This window comes from Limulus polyphemus, unplaced genomic scaffold (genome assembly GCF_000517525.1).
Source record: "Limulus polyphemus unplaced genomic scaffold, Limulus_polyphemus-2.1.2 Scaffold1818, whole genome shotgun sequence".
Classification (NCBI taxonomy): Eukaryota; Metazoa; Arthropoda; class Merostomata; order Xiphosura; family Limulidae; genus Limulus; species Limulus polyphemus.
The window spans coordinates 45,503-67,010 of NW_013667428.1; the positions used below are offsets into that span (position 1 = coordinate 45,503).

The following is a 21,508-nucleotide window of genomic DNA, read 5'->3' on the forward strand; positions in this document are numbered from 1 at the left end:
GATGAAAGTAATAGTAATAATATAAATCCTTCATGGGGTATGTTCGTGAGCAGCTTGTGTATTAAATCATTCAATAAGGTAACACGAGTTATGCCTTTGTCAAGTGATTACAATTTGCATGGTATGATTATTAGTTAGACTTGGTTGAAAGAGCAAGAAAACAATAAAATTAGATAAACTATTATGAGCCGTAAGCTGTTATGGATAAATAGTTGTGAATTTCTGTTACAATCTGCAGTTATCCTAGAAAAGAAAAAATGGTAATTTAGCTTTTATTTATTTATATTTTTTGTGGAGGGTACAATGTCAGTCAAATCAACTGAGTCCACAAGAGTTAGGATAGGGAAGATAATAGATAAAATATCAAATTTTACTGAAAGAAAAGGTTTAATATTCATTTAAGAGGTTTTGAGGTTGAGGAAATTGTAAGATGAAAAAATCACCTTCACTCAGACTAGTCAACACCCTGATTCCATATGTTCTTGGAAAAAATACAGTTAAAAATCAAATTTTTTGTGTACTAAAGACTTGTAATGTTTATTAAGAGATTGCCAAGCTTTACAAAAGTACACAAAGTAAATTGGGAAGTATAGTAATCGTTAATTTTCCAGTATAGGCTCAGTAAAAGCATTACTAAGATGGGGAAAATTTAACCACCTGTAAAGATAATCTGGCCTCTCAGACCAAAAAATTAACAACAGCCAGATGAGAAGCCATGAACATTGTGAAAAAAAAAGGACATATGATGATGTCAAAAATATTGTCCATGTGGTAATGGGACTGGTTTCCTGTAAATGGCCAAAGTGGAACATTATGGGGAGAGCCTTGAAACTCAAGTAAACTAATCTTGGCAGGTACATGAGGAAGAGAGTGAAAAAGAAGGTAGGATAAAGGAAGAGGTTCTACTAAGATTGTCTCAAAGTATTCACTGCCAGAGAATTTGAGTCTGGAACTGGAGACCAGTAGAGTAGGTGAAGAAGATTGACCAATCTAGCAAAGGAATCATTCATTGGACAACCAACTTTTTGCATAGCCACTGAAAATCAAAGGATGGAGTGATAACTCTGTGAAATCATTGAATTACAGAAAGTGAGTATACCAAAATTTTCATCCCACCAGGAATGTGACAAGCTTGAAGGTGAACAAGTTGAGAACAAAACCAAAAAAATAAGTTTTGAAACTGCATCATTGCAAAGGATGCAAGACAGAATACCATTCTTTTTGTAGATGTAAGCTACTATTATGAAATTGTCTGTATGAACTAACATAGAATGATAATGTAGAAGGGTAGAAACTCAAGCACACTAAACAGTCCAAAGCTCTTACATGTTGATTGGAGCTGTTGCTTCTTGAGGAGTTCAATAGCTATAATGAAGCAGATTCACTAACATAGCACTTTGAACAAGAAGAAGGCATCTGTGATAAGATGAATATCTGTAGGATGAAGAAAAAAAATTAAATCTTGGCTCAACCAAAATTTAAGAAACATGAAAGCAGTGAAAGAAGTAGGCATGTTTTGTGACAACAGGCTTGAAACCAGATTCCACTTAAATGCAAGGTCCCATTGGAGGTGTTGCATCTGAGCTCACCCCAAAGGAATGACTTTGTGAAATGAAGCTGTCATCCACAAAGCAGAAAGGATATCTTTGGCAATTGATATGGAAGTCATAAAAGTATGTACACAAAATGTAAAAGCTTGCAGTGCTGTAGGAGATGGTAGAAGTATATTTTGAACTGTGTTGAACCACAAAAACACAGTATTTGGTACTAAATGATAATGAGAGTTATGGATGATCCATACAAGTGACTGAGTAGAAGAAAAGGATAGAGTAAACCAAACATCCGTGTAAAAGTCATAGAAATTAAATGCTTTGATTACTCAACAGAAAATGTGTAAAGTCCAAGTCAAATCAAATAAATGGACAGTAAACTGATAAACCACTCCAAATGACAAAAATGAAGAAATGTCAAGGAGGTTGGATGAATAGAGATATGAAGGTAAGCATCCTCTATGTGCAGTATTGTCATTCAATGGACGTGGTGAAGAATCTTTCATAACAACCTCATGTTTCCTGTTGTAAAATGAGGTATCTCTATGAAAAGATGAGTTAAGACACATCTGTGACAGTTTCCAAACTCTTGTTGTTTTTGGAACCAAAAAGAGATGAGAGTACAAACCCAGTGATTTCTGATAAACCATTTTGACTACTTCTCTCTTAAAAAGATTTGAGACTTCCTGATCCAGAGTTTATAAGCAACTGAATTGGAAGGAAGAGAACAACTTAATCCTGCAAAGACAAGCATCTTAAACAAACCATACTGTGCATGGTAGAAAACTGCCAGTGAGTAAAAATCGAAGGCTACCATGTTTAAGTATCCCCATCCCTCTCAAAATAAGTACTTGTGCAATAAGTTGAGCAAATGGAATTTACCCCATTAAAAAGCTGTTAACATTTTCATTAGTTCTAAAAGTATCAGTAATAACCTGTAAATAAGGAGATAAGAAATATAAGTATTCAAGAAATGAATATGTCTTCCAGCAGGATATTAGCACAGAAATTAGAACAGCAGAAGCTTTTTTCAGAATTAGGACTAGATGACAGATTCTGCCCTTTTAGATAATAAAAGTTAATAGGTCTCAGCAAAAGAATTTTTGTTTGTTTGTTATATTATCATTATGAGAAAAAGGTAGAGGTTCCATAATTGAGAGTCCTTAGGAATTTGAACCTTCCAAGGACACCAGCTGACAATATCAAATTAAAGACCTGAATATATTGGTCAGTAAGGGCCAACATTACAGTCATGGGAACTCCATGCACACTAGAGGCAAACTAAGGCCCCCAGAGAAGTTATTTCTGATATTGACAGATTTGCAGCAGTAATCAACATCATCTCCAGAATTCATAGTGAGTGGAGTTTACAGCACAATTGTCACCAATTAAAATATGGATGATGGCTGGAGAGCAGAGCTTATATACATCCCACTGACACTAGAGCAAGAAATCACATGGAAGGTAAGATAATAGAGAACTGTGGGTAAGCTGAAGTATGCTGTACATTGTGTCAAGAACATTCAGACTTTTTTTGTAATGTTGTTGTTGAGAACATGAGAACAACTCAACAAAGAAAGGCTTTTTGTATTTCAATGTTGAACCTGCCTCTTTTGAAGTTTGGTTTTACTATATTGAAAGAAACTATTTTATCATATCCAGAAAAATATACCAACTAATCACTTGCAACAGCTTTACCAATATCTTTGAGGTATTAGAGCAAAAAAAAATAAAAAATATATATATATATATATATATTTAAATTAGTGAATTGATATTCTCATTCTTCGAATTTGTTTTTATAATTATTGTGGAAATCAGCTTAGTAAATGCTCCATTTTCCAAAGTGTGTCATCATAAACATAAATCAGGTTGGCAGTTTTTTTAGGGGGAGGGGGGTGTTAAAAGACCAAAGACTGGTTGACTAAGAACTTGTTCACATTCATAACATTTTGACTCTAGCAACAGGGAAATTTCACTCCTGATTCTTATACTTACAATTTTGAACTCCCAACCTAAAGGTTAATTTTTTTATATCAAGAAGTTTTTTATTCTTTTTAAATGTAAAGTCTCTTGTAGTTATAAAAATGTATGTGCCTGAAAATGGTCATCAAAAGGATATAGTATCATAACATTTGATGAATATAACCTTAGCTCTCACTGTTCTGTCAAGTGCATTAGTGTAAATGATTATTTGAAATATAATTCACATTTTGTTTTCATCTATATTTTTTTGTTTTGTTTGATTTTAAGGATAACTTTGCTCATTATGAGAGCTTATTACATCACTCAGTAATGATGTGTGGTAAAATTGTTATATGTATTACTAATATCACAATTTTTACACACTAATGTTGTTTTCAGATCTGTTTCAGAAAGTTGTGTTATCAGAAATCCTCATCAAGAAATAGCACGTGCTTTAATCTCTGTACATAGATCAGGCTGTTTGTTAGAATACACAGTGGTGTTATTCTGCACAAAACATTGAATTCAATATACCCAATAAAAACATGTCTAAGCAAAGTTATGGAACTAATCACTTAAAATATTTATTTTAAAAGACTTTCTTAGGTAACATATTACAAAGTAATTGTAGCAGAATAATATTATCTATTGAAGTTCTAAGTGTAATAAACATACAATAACATATATGGTTAACCATGAGCTGTTCAGACATTTTTCTTTTTCTTTCTGTCGAGTCCAAAACCCGTGTCATTGATTACCTAGATAAAAGAGTATTTTTTGTTATAGTATAATAATGTTTCTTAACAGACATTTAAACAAAGTTCTGTCATTCTCTACTCCATTTTCTTGAGTATGCAGTGAATGTTAATCTTTATGCTATAACTACCCAATATTGTTGAGTTTTTTTTAAATTATTGATAAAATAAGTTTTGGTACTGTCTGCATAAAATAAACATAGATAATCATACATTAGTGAGGTTTGGTACTTTTTTCGTAACAGGGACTTTTTACTTGATGAATCAGTGGAGAAGATAACAACTTGTGAAGTAGAATGTGATTGTCAAAGTAAAGATATTACCAATCATCTTGAAATACAAGGTAAGTCTAGTATTAGTAGTATAGTCCTTGCTTAAAATATTATTAAACAAAATATAAAATAGTTATTTGTCCTGTTACAGTTATCTTTCATTTTGATCCTTAAAAGCAAAGTACCTATGTAGATCATAACTAAAAATTAAACCACTGATGAATGTAGGGAATTTATTGTACTGTTTTTGCTTACAAATATTAGAATGCATTGTTTCATCATTTGGGTAACCTTGCTGTTAATGATATTTTCAGCTGTAATCATAATAACATGTAATGAGGTTTGGTTAGCTTAGGATTTAGGTTAGCCCTAAATTTATATACTAAGCTAACAACACAAAATAATCTATATAATAAGAATACACCAATAATAAACATCCTAATGAATATTGTTAATGAAAGTAAAATTATAGAAATAATAAAGTATATCTTACAGAACACATACATGCTATTGTTCAAACAACCATGCACAGATTATTACAAAATCAAGATAGCAATTTGTTACTAAAGTTGATGATAAAATATGCTATTTGATGAAATTCATTTGCTAATAAATCTCAAGTCCACAAATTTATTCTCACCACAAACACATTTTGGCTCTAATAAAATATAAAGAATTGTGAAGGGACATAAAAATGTCTAAGGTTTTATTTAACAAGTGTAAATGCTGATAAAATCATTATAGCAAACTTTTACACTTTTCATTTGGAAAACTCACATTGGTATAATAAAAGATGTTCCACATATTATAAATACTGAAACCAATAATATTTTTTATATTTTTAGAATTGAAAGTTGTAAATATAAAAATTTAGCTGGTACATTAATAAATGAATCACTCAGCCAAGTTAAAACTCTAACCATATTGTCCAACAATGAGCTGCCTGTGATGTGCCCACTGCATGATCGAAACCCCAAATCTTAGTATTACAAGCATTCACACTTACTGCTGATGTATAAAAGGGTGAAATTCTGATATAGTACTTTACCTTTCTCACATAATAGCTATTCTTCTTTAATGCTGCCCTTTTTATGCATTTTTTTTTTTTACATCCCACAAGCCTATAAACTTCCACCTACCCCACATTCAATGTGGTACACTGTGTCTTTGTTAACCTATGGCAGAAATTTACTCCCAACCCATGAATGATCTAGGATTATTTAGACAGACTTTCTCCATTATTCTTCTCACCACCTGCTTTGTCTCCAATTCCAGTTTCTTTCTCATTACCTGAGGATTCTGTTACCAGTCAGTGTTATTCTGAAGCTGTTTGGACTCTTCTCTCAGCATGCTATTGTGCCTTTCAGTCTTCCTTCTCCTGGTTTTTACTCCAGGCTTTTTGTCATCCCCAAGATGACTGGAGACTGGAGTCCTGTGATCAGTCTGTTCCACCTCAACCAATTTCTGGATCTTCACCGCTTTACCATGGTACCTTTTCTCACCTTTTGGTGGGCTTTTTCTCCAAGTTCGTGGATGACCAAGGGATGTCTTGGGTGCTTATCTTCATATTCCCATTTGTCCAGCTACTACCTTAGGTTTGTCCACAACAGGGTTGTGTTTCCATTTTGTGCTTTACCTTTCAGGCTTGCCTCAGCACCATATGCATTTTGTTGGGTGATAAAAGCCTTCGCCTGACTTTTGCATTCTCAGGGGTTGTCCTTCCACCTTTACATGGATGAATGGCTTCTGTTAGCCCCTTTCAATTTGTGGGGTACTCCTCATTTTGATGCTTTTACTACTGTCCTCAACACCCAGTTTCCTCTTTGGTCTCTGCTTTCTCATCCACAGCCCCTGGAGGTAGATGCTCTTAACCAGGATTGCACCAATTGGTATCTTTATGTATACCTCCTATCCATCTCGTTTCCAGTTCCCAAGGTGATTTCAGTCATCCTTTCCTCTCCTTGTCCAGTTCTTCTGATTGCTCCTTACTGGACAGCACAACCTTGATGGTCCGGCATGGACAGATGGTTAGGGTGCTCGACTTGCAATCTCAGGGTTGCGGGTTCAAATCCCCAACCCCACCAAACATGCTAACCTTTTCAGCCATGGGGGCATTATGATGTGATGGTCAATCCCACTATTTATTGGTAAAAGAGTAGCCCAAGAGTTAGCAGTGGGTTTTGATGAGTAGCTGCCTTCCCTCTAGTCTTTCACTGCTAAGTTAGGAACAGCTAGTGCAGATAGCCTTCATGTAGCTTTGTACAAAATTCAAAACAAACAAACAATCTTGATTTTCTCTTCTCCTTCAGCTGTAAAATGCACTCCCTGTTCCTTCTTCCTTTCATTTTGTCCTTCCTCCATCAACCTCGGTCACTAGACCTTCATCCCACTGTCTGACTTCATGCCTGGCATTTATCAGGTCCAAGGCAAGATCTTGATTGTCTAGACATGTCACTTTCCTTGCAGCATGGACTTTTCACCCTTCCTCTCTTGAGGTTTATCAACATAAATTGAAAGTCATCTGCTGTTGGTAGTTGAGTCAAGGTTTTCTCCTTCTCAGCTTACTGTTTCTCACTCTATGGATTTCCTCACTTAGCTATTCAATCATAGGGCTTCTGTCTCTTCCATAGCTGGTTATCAAGCTGTTTTTCCTAGTACCGTTTGGTGTTATTCTCTCCTACCATCTCTCTTTTATTGCATTCCTTCTGTATTTGTAGATTTCCTCATTGAGCGGTTCTTTCAGATTGGAATATCAATACTGTTCTTCACTGCCATACACTCCCTCCATTTGAACCTTTGTCCTCATGTTCCATGTTTCACCAATCCATTAAGACTTATTTCCTGCTCCTTTTAGCCCCTGGGCATGTTGATCTATTTGCCATTGACATTTCATGTACTTTGTTCCATTTCACATATGTTCTCCTTTATGTAGATCGATCTTTCCTGCCCACAATTTTGGTGGCTTGAGGGACATTCATCCTTCTCACCAATTTCACTTCCATTCATTTCCCATCCTTATTCCCAGTCTCATCTGGACAGACTTCAATGTCCCATACATGCTCTTCTTTGTTACATTACCCTCATGGCCTCCTTTTGTGGCTCCTGTTCCCACCTTTTCATCCCCTGGCAACATTTCTCTGTATGTGACCTTTCTCCTTCTACCCTTACAAATGAGATTTGTCAAGTGAATTGATTGGCGTATTCCTCCCTGTCTTCTTTTTCCCGTAATTTGTTCCAGGTGCTGTCACATCAGATCAAGCACTTTACCTTTTCCTTGGCATATCATCTCCATCATCGATTGGAGGAAATTCTCACTCAGGCATGTTGACTACAGCTCGTACATTCATATCCCACTATCTTCACCAAATAGCTGTTTATTCCTCGTTGGGGTACCTCTTTCCACCTGTTGCCATCACTGAAACTTTGGTGTGGCTGTGACTGGGTAAGTTACCTTTTCTATATATTTTTTATTCTTTCAGTGGCTTGTCCCATTTAGATTCAGGATCCCCCTCAGTGGTGAGCATTGTCTGTCCAAGTATGCTTCTTATTTCTGAAATCTGCACTTTCCGCCAAGATGTATACTCATGGCCAATAATGCACACTGTTGAGATTGGGTGTTCCACAAAATCGCTAGTAGGTTTTTCTCACGATATATTTGCTTTATAAGTATGGCCTTTTCAGACCATACTCACCCATGGGCTTACATTGGTCAAGCAGAAGGGGATAGCTGCCTATACCTGCAGTCCCTTCGATTGAATATATTGTGGTTGGTCTGCTTTTCAATATACGGTTATCATGGTCACCTATTGCACTTTCTCCGGTGTTGGCATTTGTCCGGACCATCCAACATCATTTTGTCTCCCTTGTTCTTTGCCACTTTCTGGTTCCAAGCCACTGGAGTGGTAGACCATGGAGGAGTCCTCCTGAATGTGATCACTTCCATTCAGCTGAGAGTAGAGCAGTGGTGATCTGCTGGTGTAGATGGGGCAATCAATCCTTCAGGGGTCCCAGAAGTTGATGTTATGCCCAGCTTCCTTGTAGTTCTATCCAGAGCTTGAGGTTGCATATATTTTCTGGAAGCAATCCACTTCCATGTGGTCAGACCCAGAGGTAGGCATTACACACCAACTTCTGTGCAGTCCTATCTAGGAGATGATGTTATGCATGTTTCACAAAAATACACTCCACCTCTATGCGGTGGGTCCTGGAGGTTGACGCTGCACTCCAGCTTTTGTGCGATCCTATCTGGATGATGATGTTGATTGGGGTGAAGGTTCTCCCTCTAGCAGTCCACCTCAGAAATCTGAGGCTGCTGTTATGCAGTGGGGTGCCAATCTGATTGGGTTTAGCTTGATGTGACCTACCCCATTGGCACATCCCTTCATACCATCATCCAAATGTCAGGTTCCCAGATGTATGGGTGGTTGTGGATTTGTGCACATGTGCCCCATTTCGTAGATTGGTTTGACAAGTGTATACTTCTGTTCTACTTAACTTGAAGTGAAGACAGTGTGGATCCTCCACCTACCACAGTTCAAACATTGTATTCCCAGTGCTGCTTGATTTTGGACTGGAGTTGACCAGTCCTACATGATCTGAAGTGCCAAAGCCACTCTATACCCTGGGGCACATCCAATTTAGCTTTCCCCAAATTCCTGTATGTGGTTGGTTCTTCTACAGTCTTTCTTCACTGGAATTGAGATTCCGGTATGTTGTGGTTTGAATTTGAATCCATCCAGTTTACTCTCCCTTTTGTGCTCCTCCCACTTTACACCCATGTATGCAAAATCTATTTCCACACTGGGCAAAGAGTACATCTGGTACAAAAGTGGTGTGATCTCCCATGTATGTTCCTCACCCAACAGTAATCACACTTCATGGGTGTTCTTGAGATGTTTTTGAAGGATACTTTTCTATATTCCTGACACCAATCCCTTCACCTATTCATTGCAAAATTCTGGCTATACATGTAAGGAGAGGTAAGTTATTATTATTATTGGAAGCTATTATTTTCCTATTCTGAAAATATATTTCCAATAGGTACTTACCTCTAAACACACTTACCATCCTTCCTCCCCACTAAAAACTGGTGCTTCCTTTCTGTCTAATCTCAAAGTGACAGTTCAGAAGAATTGAATAGAGGAAGCCATATGTATCAGGATGGTGTTTTGCACTCCTGTTGATGGAAGGTTGTCGTATGATGACTTACATGCGAGACACAGTGGGTATGTGGAAGTTCAAGGCTTGTAACATGTGAAATGTTTTGCATATAGAGGGCAGCACTGAATGAGGATAGTTATACATATGAGAGGGGACAAGTACCTATCAGTAATATATTTTCAGTATGGGAAAATAATAACATTTCTACTAGAAATTTTTCTAGGATGATAATCTTAGCTAGAATTTGGTTTATTTAGATATTAATCTTTTTGGTTAACTCTCTGTTGTCACTTTTCTATAGTGCATTAACAGTCTGTATTGGGATCCTTTATTGAGATTGATTCGTTAATCATAATTTTGTATAGTTTCAGAGTTTTAAATTATGTAATCTGCTGATATGTAAAACCTAAGAAGTAACTGATATTTCACTCCCAAGGTACATTATCTGTGTATTTAATTTATTAAGGAAATTCAGTTTTCTAATTATATCTTGAAGGATCAATAATAATTTAATGCTTGTAAGTGATGATTGAGTGTAAAGATTTAACTGGAAACATACTATTTATAGAGTGATGTAAAATGTTGATATTTTTAGTTTATACAAACATTTATGTCAAAAACACATAGTAATAAAAGATTCATTCATTCAATTTTTCATTTTAATTTAATAACACCAATAATTACACTTTTTGCCTAATTATTTTGAAAAATAAAATTACAAAGTTAACTAAGAAACACACTATGGGTAAGTTCACGTAGATATTGAATATTTAATTTACACCTACTAGATTCAGTATCAAAACTATCTCCAGAAAGTACTGTCTCAGTTCTTGATAACTATTGAACTGTATGAATAGGTTAGAATTATTAATCAAAAAGGAAGTTTTTGTTTTTTTCCATTATGACTGGAGGAATGTATCTTCATATAAACATGATTACTTTTCCTCATAACCTTATGGTTATTGTTATATACACTGTTTGCAGTTGCAACTTTCAAATTAAACCTGACTTTTGAATAGATTAACAGATTATGTCTTTTTATAAGTACAGGCTTGAAATAAAAGCTAACATATTTAGAATTCCAAGCATGACTTGAAGTATCACAAGGTATCTTGATTATGTTTCAGTAATGTGCAGTTTGGCTTTACACTGTAAACTTGAAATGCTTTCTTTACAAAATGATTGGAAGGTTCCCGCACATCATCATTGAAAGTCATTAAATTCGAAAATGTGTTTTTAAGGCCCTTAAAAGTCATTAGAATTAATCTCTTGTTATTAAGAGTCATTAATTCAAAAACAAAATCAGCCTAAGAAAATTAAAACCTCAGTCAAACAGCTTGTGATTAATACTAGTATTTCTACCTCATATTTTATACTAATGCTGCTACTTCTTGAAAACTAATGCTGCTACATCTTTGTTTATTCTGAAGAATACAGAATTAACAATATGGAAAAGGCAGCAGTGTCTTATAACTATCACAGTTTTCCCATCTCACTAGCAATGTGTCAAAAGCCATTAAGAATTCAACTAAGCTGCTCAATTTGTTTCTCTCAAAAAAATTTGCCTTGAAAAGAAGTTCAATGTCAATTATCTGTATAGAACATAATGTCATATAATACATCATTTGATACCTCATTTCTTTGGCTTTCTATTGGTTATAAATACAGTATAATTAAACATCAGAGAAATTATTAGTAAATTGTGACTTCTTGGAGGGGTGGGAAATAAATTAGAGAAGAGGTGATGACTAAAGAACAGATGTAACAATTCTCACACTAGGGAAGATTGAGGTTATTTTCCAATATTTACTTATTAAATTAAGAACTTAAAACTTTAATAATATGAAAAGATGATTTATTATCTATGTTTGATGTCAAGTTTATGTGTATACCATGATAATTAAGTTGTTTAATTATATTTTGAATGTAAGTTACTAAAACATTGTGCAATGTGCAATTTGACTGGCCCATTGCAAGATGGTTAATTTATTTGTTAAATGTAACAATTTATTGCATAGCACTGAGTGCCTTTGGTGTTTTTAGGCCTATATTTAACTTTGACCTTACAAATGCTGCTACTCTCTGCCATGTTTATTTTGGCAGAAAACTTAGCATATTCAGCACTTCACAATAGCAGACATATGTGTATGCTTCTGTAAACATCACGAAACAATCAGAAAACAAACTTTATTGTGATAAAGTACTTCTGTCTATTTTATTGAAAAGTCATTATTTTTCAAAGCCGCTAATCTGCAGGAAGCTCGGATTGGTATACAGGTAACAAATTGAGTATTGTTGTAACATTTCTGTTGTTCTCAAGTACTATTGTAGGTCTTGTAAGTGATATAATATGGTAGTTATTTTATGGTAAAAACACAAGTTTCCTTTAAACATATTATTAATCAAAATTTAACACTTAAATAATCAGTGCTGCTCATGCTGAAAGTATGGTGTATAGAAATGTGTTAAACTTACCAAACATCAGGTGTAATTTGAGTTCAGTTTCTATAAAAGAAGTACAATAAAATATAATTACATAATTCTACCAGCAAAATATTTGTGATGTGTTTTAATACAATATTATTTTCAGAAAAGAAAAACAATACAGAAATGTATATTTCAAGTAAATGTAAAATATATATATACTTTTTCTGCAATTTCCAGACCTAAAAACACAATTGGATTACAATTTATATATATATATATATATTTAGTCAGTTATTCTGTTAATATCTTGTGTGAGTGTAGTGTTTTTAAGTTATTTTAATTGTATTTTAAATAGTTTTTGTTGCTGTATGTGGTTGATATGATAACATATCATTTCAGGATTTGAAAGGACAAATCCTGGCTTAAAAGCTATTTGGGAAGATGCAAGACGAAGAAAGCTTGACAATGGTGAATCTTCAAAACTAACCCCTCAGCAATCACAAGGTGAAGATTTTATCAAGTCTGAGCATTAGATGTTTTCAGTTTTGATCATGTAAAGCATTTGTTTTCTATGTTTGCTACACTACAGCCTTTTGATGTTTATAAATATTTTTTTTTATCAGAGAATTAATCTTTGCATAGGAAAATTTTTTAAGAAATAAAGCACACAAAAACTGGCTCTTACTCACATTAATTGATATTAAGAAAGCATATAGGATATATGAAAAAAGAGAAAGAAGATGCAAAGAAATATAATGCTCATTTGAATAACATTTTCTATCCTCATCTTCTCTGGGATAATGAGAGCTGGTACTTTACAAAATTCTAGTTCTCTGATGGTTATTTTGTAAAATTTTATCTCAATTATTAAGCAAATATGTTTAATATTTCAGTAAGTGACTGTTTATAGCCGGTAGTTTTGCAAAAGAGTCAGCTGTATCCTTTTTTTAATTTTTGTCAAAATTGTGGATAGTTAATTTTATTGATTGTATAGTGCTGGATCCAAAGAAGTTCAAACTGATACAAAAACTTATTTTTTTTTTATTCATAAGTATATACTTTTAATGCTTATTATCAGTTTGATTCTTTAACGGTTTGATGTACTAAACGAACAGTTAATTTTTGACCAAAATAGCTGCTGTGTGGACTTATGTTATCAAATATATCTATTTGTTTTAATTTTAGAATTTAATCAAAAGAAATGCCAAACTGAGCTTAAATGTTAATAACTGAGTGTGAAAATTGTTTGAAAATTTTAAAATATAATTTTCTTTTAACTTGTATATAGAGCGTGAAAATGTTAAGGAATCAGAGAGTGCCATTCTTCTAAAGCAAAAATTGTGGAAACTTGTACAGAATGTTCCAATGTAAGTGTTTTCAAAACATCTGGTACATCCTGACATTAAAAATAAGATTTTCATGCTGTATAGGTTTCAGTCAGAATAACTGGAAACTTTCATACCATATATTTTTTAAAAAGTTTTTACAATTTGTACCTGTGCTTACACCTTAAATATACAGTGTCAAACTTAGAAAACATTTTACTACTTTGTTCATAGTTTAAGAAAAATAAACACAAATAATTCACACATTTTATATTTAAAAAAAAAACCATCAAGTACATTTTATGCAGTTTTTCTTTAATTATTTTAAAAGACCCCCCCCTTAGTGGCACAGTGGTATGTCAATGGGCTTATACTAGAAACCAGGTTTCAATACCCATGCTGGACAGTGCACAGATAGCCCTTTGTGTAGCTTTGTGTTTAATAACAACAACATCAAATTGTTTTAAAATTAAAAGTAGAAATTGAAAATTGTGTTACTGTTTTGTATTTTCTGGGAAGGTAAAATACTGTTCTATTTTGTAATATTATGAGTATTTCTACAGTCACAAATTTGTTTTTACCATTAAAAACATTTTAAAGCTAATTATCAGTTGGGTCTGGCATAGCCTGCTAGTGAGTGTCCTCAGCTCGCAATCTTCAAGTTGTGGGATCCAAATCATGCTCGCCTTTCAGCCATGGGGTGTTAGAATATGACGATCAGTCCCACTGTTTATTGATATATAGTAGCCCAAGAGTTTACAGTGAGTAGTGTTGACTAGCTGCTTTCCTTCTAATCTGTCATTTCGAAATTAAAGGATGACTAGTACAGATAGCCCTCAAGAAGTTTTTTATTTGATAATTTATAGTTTATGTTGTTTTTGAGTAAGATCAAGAAACTACAATAACCTAATAACTGTTGAAAATAAAATATTTATTATTTAAGTTACTCTTCATACAAAAGTAAAAGTATATACTGGTTCACATGGGACTTGTGCTGTGGTTACGTTTTTGTTTTTCTTGGCTACATTTCTTTTCTATTAGACAAAATAATCTTCAAAAGTATATTTATGTAGATCAAACAAGTATAAAATATCAAACAAATGGAACATCTTAAAAATGATATAAAATTACAGATTAGTTTTACTAAGGTCTACTGGTGTTTTCTACAACAATGGATACATTATTTGATAACAATATTGTAATAATTTTTGTTAGACATGATAATACAGAAGTATGTACATTTTATTACATATAAAGTACTGCATTTCAAAGTTGAATTTGTAGACAGGAGATGGGACAATTCTCATCAGGACTTTCATTATTATTTTGGCTGTTGTATTGCACAGCTAGAGGAGAATAATGTTTTATTTTTAATTTCTCGATTTGAATTTTTTTTCAAGTTTCAAAACGTTTTTTGTTTAACTTTCAAAGACAATAAATAAGGAATTATATCCATTTTTTTCTAGTTTTAACCCTATCACTACGGGTCATGGGTCAAAGGCCATGTTATCATGTTTGTTGACTTGCATTCAAAATTTTATTGAAATACTATTTTATGAATTTTGTTAATAAGTTTGGTATCAAACTGTAGATTATGATTAAAATTTAAGTAATATATATTATTCAATTTCTTAATTTAAAAGTAAATATTAAACAAACATAGTTAAACATCGATTTTTGTGTGTCACATGAGATGTTGAATGCAGCACTGGTTCAAATTAGATGTTTTTATGTCAAACTACAAAGTATATACTTTTGTATGAATTATGAACTCAAACTACCGATATTAACAAGCTAGAATATAAAATAAGAACCTTCTGTCTTTTCTATTTGCTGAGATATTGCTCATGTACTGAATCAAATACAGTGGTCCCGCTCACCTCTTTCCATTTTTGGAAATGGTGCATTATATACATTTACTTGTGTATATTACATGTGTATAACCAATTGAAAGCTCAGTATGTCCCCCTAGTGGCTTTCTCAGCCAATTTCACGTGTTAAAACGCCATCTAGGTAGGTTGTATCTTTAGTCTGCTTGAAATTTCTTATTTTTTTAGACCGAAATACAGCTTAGTTACTAAACTTGATAAGTTATAGTGGAATTCTGTGGTATTAATATAGTATTTTATGATATTTTACTTATTCCAATGTATATATAAAACCTAAAAAAATTATTTCGTTTCACATCCTACATGTGTGGAATTTCTTAAGGCTTAGCAAGCTACAAGAAGCAACAACCGAGTACAAAGGTCATAACAAGAAGAGATAATTGTTTGCTTTACTTCTTCATTTACTGTTCTCTGTGTTAAAAAAAATAAGTTTAAGAACTTATTTGTAAATAGTAATAATGTATATACATATTTAATAATTGAAATGTGACTGTATTTTACAAAGTACTAGTCCATTAAAACACAGCCAAGACAAGTTACTTTGCACAGACCAAAGGTCAGTTTTTATATATTATTGGATATGGAAACATGAGTGCACGTGTGTCGAATCATTGTAACTTCTGTATCCTAAGTGAGGCACGACTGGAAGGTCAATATAATAAATATATATAAATGTATAATGTTATGAGATTTGAGCTATTTAGACTAAACATATGTATTTTTGTGTTATAATTTGTGTTCATTCTAGAACAAAAAAGCATAATTTATATTTATTTCCTAATTTTTTATGGTGGTTATGAAGTCGGTCAAATTGACAGACCCCGTATAGTTAGGGTAGAAAAAATAACAGACAAATTATAAAGTTTTACTGAAACAAACATTTAAAATGTATTTAGGAGGTTTCAGAGATTACACAAATAATATTTGAGATGAAGAATAGTTTTTTAATCAGGACATGAAAATCACTTCGCACTCGGACTAGTAATGAAACAGACACAAATCTTTAGTAAAAATACTTCATTAAAAAAATCTGACTTTTTGTGTACAAAAGAGTTGGAAGAATTACTAAAAGTATACCAAATTTTGTGAAGATAAACATACAGCATTAAAAGTTATAAATACTTAATATGTGCAAATGTGTATACAAACTAATTTATTTTAAACCGAGCCCATTGTGAAAGGGTTAACAGATGTTACGAGATGTTTACCTACTTCTAATGAGATATTTTAAAGAATACATAATAACAGTAAAGATGATTCCTTTATGCAGATTTCTTTTTTTTAATATAAAGGCATATTCTGTTGTCATAATATTTAGTTGTTTGTAAAACTAGAAGTTAGAAAAAGTTACAAAAGCTTCAACACACATAATTATAGAGAAGGAGCCTTATACTTAACAAAATATTTTGAGTAAAATCATACAAGATATATGGTAGATCCATACAGTAACTGATTCTTAACAATTGTTATTTACAATTGAAATGTTAACTAAAACAGTCTGTTGGAATTAAAGAAGCTATGAATCATTAGATGATATAATTTTATGGGTTATAAAATTGGCTGTTTCTGAGATGATAACTCACTTCTTCACTAAGAAAAGCTATCTTCCTTGTGTGTCTGCCTTGCATGACATTAGCCTTGAGGCAACTTCCCCTTAATTTCTTGTTTTATGTGAACTGCACTGGTGCATGATAACATTGTCATGGAACAAAAAACTCTCCAGCAGTAGGAGGATGACACAGTCTCCATGTGTAGTAACTATGCAGTTTCATTATTCTCCTTGGCATTGTATTGAGTACATTTGTTTAAAACTTCTTGTTTGAGCTCAATTTGTTGAGATTTGCATTGTTAGCAAAAGTTTCATTTTTATTTTTTTGGTTTTTGTTACTAAAGATTTAATTTTTTTATCATGAATTTTCAAATGACAGTGACTTATGCTTGGTGCTGTGCGGGTGATTTTATTCACACACACAGGCCTTATTTCTACTATGACTTCTGGAGGCTTGCTAACTGTTGGGAATGTTGCAGCCATTGTTCAGTGTGTTGTGGATTACCACATACTTACTGGATCTCTTACTCCCAACCCATCAACCGAAATTCTTTCTCCTCAGTCGCGATAGATCTATTGGACTACGAATTTAACCAGATTTGCTTTTGGTAGTGCTTTACCATTCATGGAACGATCTTAACTTTCCAATCTCATTGTGGACTTCATTCTTAGGTATATTTGTTTTCTTGTCTTTTGCTTTTATCCTTTTATATTTCTCAATTTTTAATCCATAATCCCAGTTCTTGGAGTTTACTTTGTCTTTCCTCCATGCTTGTTATTATGATTTATACTATTTCCTTTCTCTAAGAGCTTTTTGTTTATTATCACACACAAAAGCCTTGTTCCTTTTGCATTTGTGACTCTTTTCTTGTCTTGACTTGTCGAATTTCTTCCTTTCCTTTTCTTGATTTCTTCGTTATTTATTTGGCCAGCTTGGGGATCGGGTCTCTTGCCTACTATTTCGCTTTCTGTTTCCTAATTTTCATGTTTTTATCCTTTTCCCACCACCCTCATGTATTTCCTCTCCTACCTTCACCTTTTGTCTTAGGCACTTCATTGTGTACTTCACATGGGTTTTCTGTAGAAGTTCTTTTCCTTCTCTTCTGCCAGCTTATTCATTTTCAATTCTTCTGCACTATTTCTTCTCACTTTGTTCCCTTTATGTTGGGAGTTGTTGGGTCAGATGTATTATGTATTTTAATGAAATTATTTTTGTCAAGTATGTTATAATTCAAAATTTTATATTATCTCAGTTTTATTCCTTTATTTCAAAATAACCTCCAAAACATTAATTAAATATTTTTGTTCACTGTCACTTGACGATCTTGTGATTCAAAATACCTGAACTTTAGAGCCAATTTACAAGAAATAAGTATATGTAATGAAGACGTGATTTGGCAGATGTTTAAAGTACACTATATAGCTTGCTTTCATGTAACTCGAGTCAAAATCCTAGAATTTGTGCCTGAGGAAAGTGTAAAAATTCTTTTAGTACAAGGTAAGCCAAACCCAGTTCCAAAATAGAAGCTATGTTGCTGAGAGGCAGTTTTAAGTTGAATGACATGCTTATAACCAATATAAAGAGCAGATTTCCTGTGGGAAAGTTGCCAAATTAAAAGTAAATGTAGACCTATACATCCACTTACAAACGAGGCGAAATAAAGCTTAGTCCATTGTTGAGAACAGGGTCCCTAATGCTTGGCTATTTTTTGTTACCTAATATGTATTAGTTTAATAGACAGTTAAATTGAATTTAGGTTTTACTTATATATATATTAGTTAATTATGTATTATTTGTGTTTTAAAATTCCTATTTGAATTGTTTAATTATTTTTAAAAATTTATTCTATACTTTGCCTCGATCAACAGGCATTTTGTTTGGGGCTAAACTGTCTCTCCCCATGGGCACCTGTTGATGTGTGTCAACATAAATAAGATAAAGAAGAAGAAAGGATAATAAAATATCAAAAATAAACTATGAGTGAAAATGTAAAGACATGATATTACACATATCACCCAAAGAAGATATTTTAACCGTATGGTCTTCGGCTATGCTCTCAGAGTGAAGATAATGTTGTTCTCATCATATTTCCTTACAAAAATAAACTATGAGTGAAAATGTAAAGACATGATATTACACATATCACCCAAAGAAGATATTTTAACCGTATGGTCTTCGGCTATGCTCTCAGAGTGAATATAACGTTGTTCTCATCATATTTCCTTACAAAAATAAACTATGAGTGAAAATGTAAAGATATGATATTACACATATCACCCAAAGAAGATATTTTAACCGTATGGTCTTTGGCTATGCTCTCAGAGTGAATATAACATTGTTCTCATCATATTTCCTTACAAAAATAAAAATAGTGGATGAAATTGTTTAAAATTTGACAAGAATGTCTAAAGTTTTTTTAAGGTAAACATTTATATTTTATTTTCTCTAGTATACCACTAACTATATATATTATCATCAACATACAATGCAATGAAATGTTTGAAATTAACAAATGGAAATATGTAGATACCTTTCAAGTCTTCATAGAAATTCACTAGAATAGTCTTCTTTGTGTCATATATGTAACTTCACATCTTTATCTTTTCACTTATAGTCTGTTTTTAATTTTCCTTTCAAATTCTTTGTCATTTAATATTTATGATGATATGTCGACTGATGCCCGTGGGGCTTCATGAAGTTATTTTGGCAGACTCTGCACAGATACTCATTGCAAAAACAAGATGGTGCTTATAAATGTGATGCCTCTTGTCTTATATATACGGTGTTTATAAGCTTTCACAATCCTGTCGACAACAAGTTAAACTTATAAAAATCATTAAACCTTTCAAGAATGCATTTTAAAACACAAATAATACATAATACATTAAAATATAAAAGTAAATCCTAAATGCAATCCAAGTGTCTATCAAACCAATACATATAAGGTGATAAAAAGTTTCCAAGTTCTACAGACACCCAAATAGAACAATGGACTTGGCTCAATTTCAAACTGTTACATAGCAACACAGCTTCAACTTTGCAAGTGGGTGTGGCTGACCTTAAACTAAGAAAATATTTACAATGGTTTCTTTGAAAGTAATGAAGATAATAATGTATGAAGGAAGCCTTTAAAGTGCAGACACGGTTTCTTCTCTACCAGCTCTTAAAGTTGAGAAATTGTAACCATGACAGCAAAAACTGAAGTTTTACATGTTGTTTTACATGTTTCTTTTGAAATAAAGGAATATAAACTTAGATAATATAAAACTTTAAATTATAATGTACTTGATAATAATAATTTCATTAAAATACATTGATAGTAAAGTGCTTTAATTAAATTTTGAATGTAATGCAGTATCAATGCAGAAATGAATTTAAAAATGGTGCCAGGGGCAATAGCGTTAAGATTATTCCAAAACATGCATACCTCCGCTGCCACTTGTAGCTCTTATAGCTATTTCTCAATCTCCATCTTCCATTATTTTTTTGCCAACTGAACAATGTCTTCACTTTCTCCAGTCTTTTATATCCCACTCAACTGTTCCTGCAACACATAGAGCTCATTTGCCTCTTCTCCCTCCTAACATTCTGGAAGAAGAGTATCCCTGCTCGAAATGTGATGTAGTGTTCCATGGGTGTGCCCCTTTGGAGCCCTTACCATCAGATGTCACACTCCTTTGGTCACTTTCTGAAGGGAGTTCATGTAGGTAACATTTTGCACTGGCCCCTCCACCAATTCAGTGTAGGATTCTACTTTTCTGTGTGTGGAGTTGAGTTATTTTCTTGGAAGTTAACATTTTCCTAATCTCAAAACATATTTCTGATGGATACTCTCCTCTTCACACATTCCCACCCATCCTTCCCACTTCTGGTGCACATTTTCATCTTTCCTTAAAGAATGAGATCATCACAAATACAAGTGCAAAGAAGTTGTGTTGTCCTCCTACTGGTGGAGGGCTTTTGTCGCATGTATACCAAATTAAAAAATGGTCTGAAGTTCATCAGCATGATGTTATCTTCAAATATTTAATAACGTTTAGATTTATAAATGTTATTCAAATATATAAATATATATCATGAAGAGTTTAAGAGGACAAGAAAATGTTTAACTGTTTTTATGTGAAGAGATAATGCTTTTACTGAGCTTTATCAAAACATGTTATCCAGTTATCAATGTAAAGAACACATGAAAGTTTCCAGACAGGTATTTTGTTTTGTCATGGTCTATCTTTAGCATTAAGCATGTAGCATTAAGACAATTAGAACATAAAATTGTTGATAACTATGATACAGTACTATCTATAAACCAATATATACTGTAATCTCCTGTAAACTGTGGTATATTAATTATTTCTATAAACTATAGTACAGTATTTTCTATAAGTTAGGGTACTGTACTTCTTTCTATAAACTAAGGTACACTACTTATTTCTCTAAACTGTGGTACACTACTTCATGTGTATAAATTGTGGTACAGTATTTCTTTCTATAAACTATAGTACACTACTTATTTCTCTAAACTGTGGTACACTACTTCATCTGTATAAATTGTGGTACAGTATTTCTTTCTATAAACTAAGGTACACTACTTATTTCTATAAACTGTGGTACACTA

General features: G+C 33.0%; 1 protein-coding gene across 4 annotated transcripts in view; it reads left to right on the forward strand.

Annotated features, from left to right (window-relative positions):
• LOC106465050 (DNA polymerase zeta catalytic subunit-like) overlaps positions 1-21,508 on the forward strand; it is a 200,582-nt gene that overhangs the window by 41,178 nt on the left and 137,896 nt on the right. For all 4 annotated transcript variants that reach the window (XM_022392860.1, XM_022392861.1, XM_022392862.1 and 1 more), the window contains exons 7-9: positions 4,516-4,613; positions 12,529-12,633; positions 13,418-13,496. In XM_022392860.1, coding sequence (XP_022248568.1) covers positions 4,516-4,613; positions 12,529-12,633; positions 13,418-13,496 — 282 coding nt within the window. The remainder of the gene's footprint in view (positions 1-4,515; positions 4,614-12,528; positions 12,634-13,417; positions 13,497-21,508) is intronic.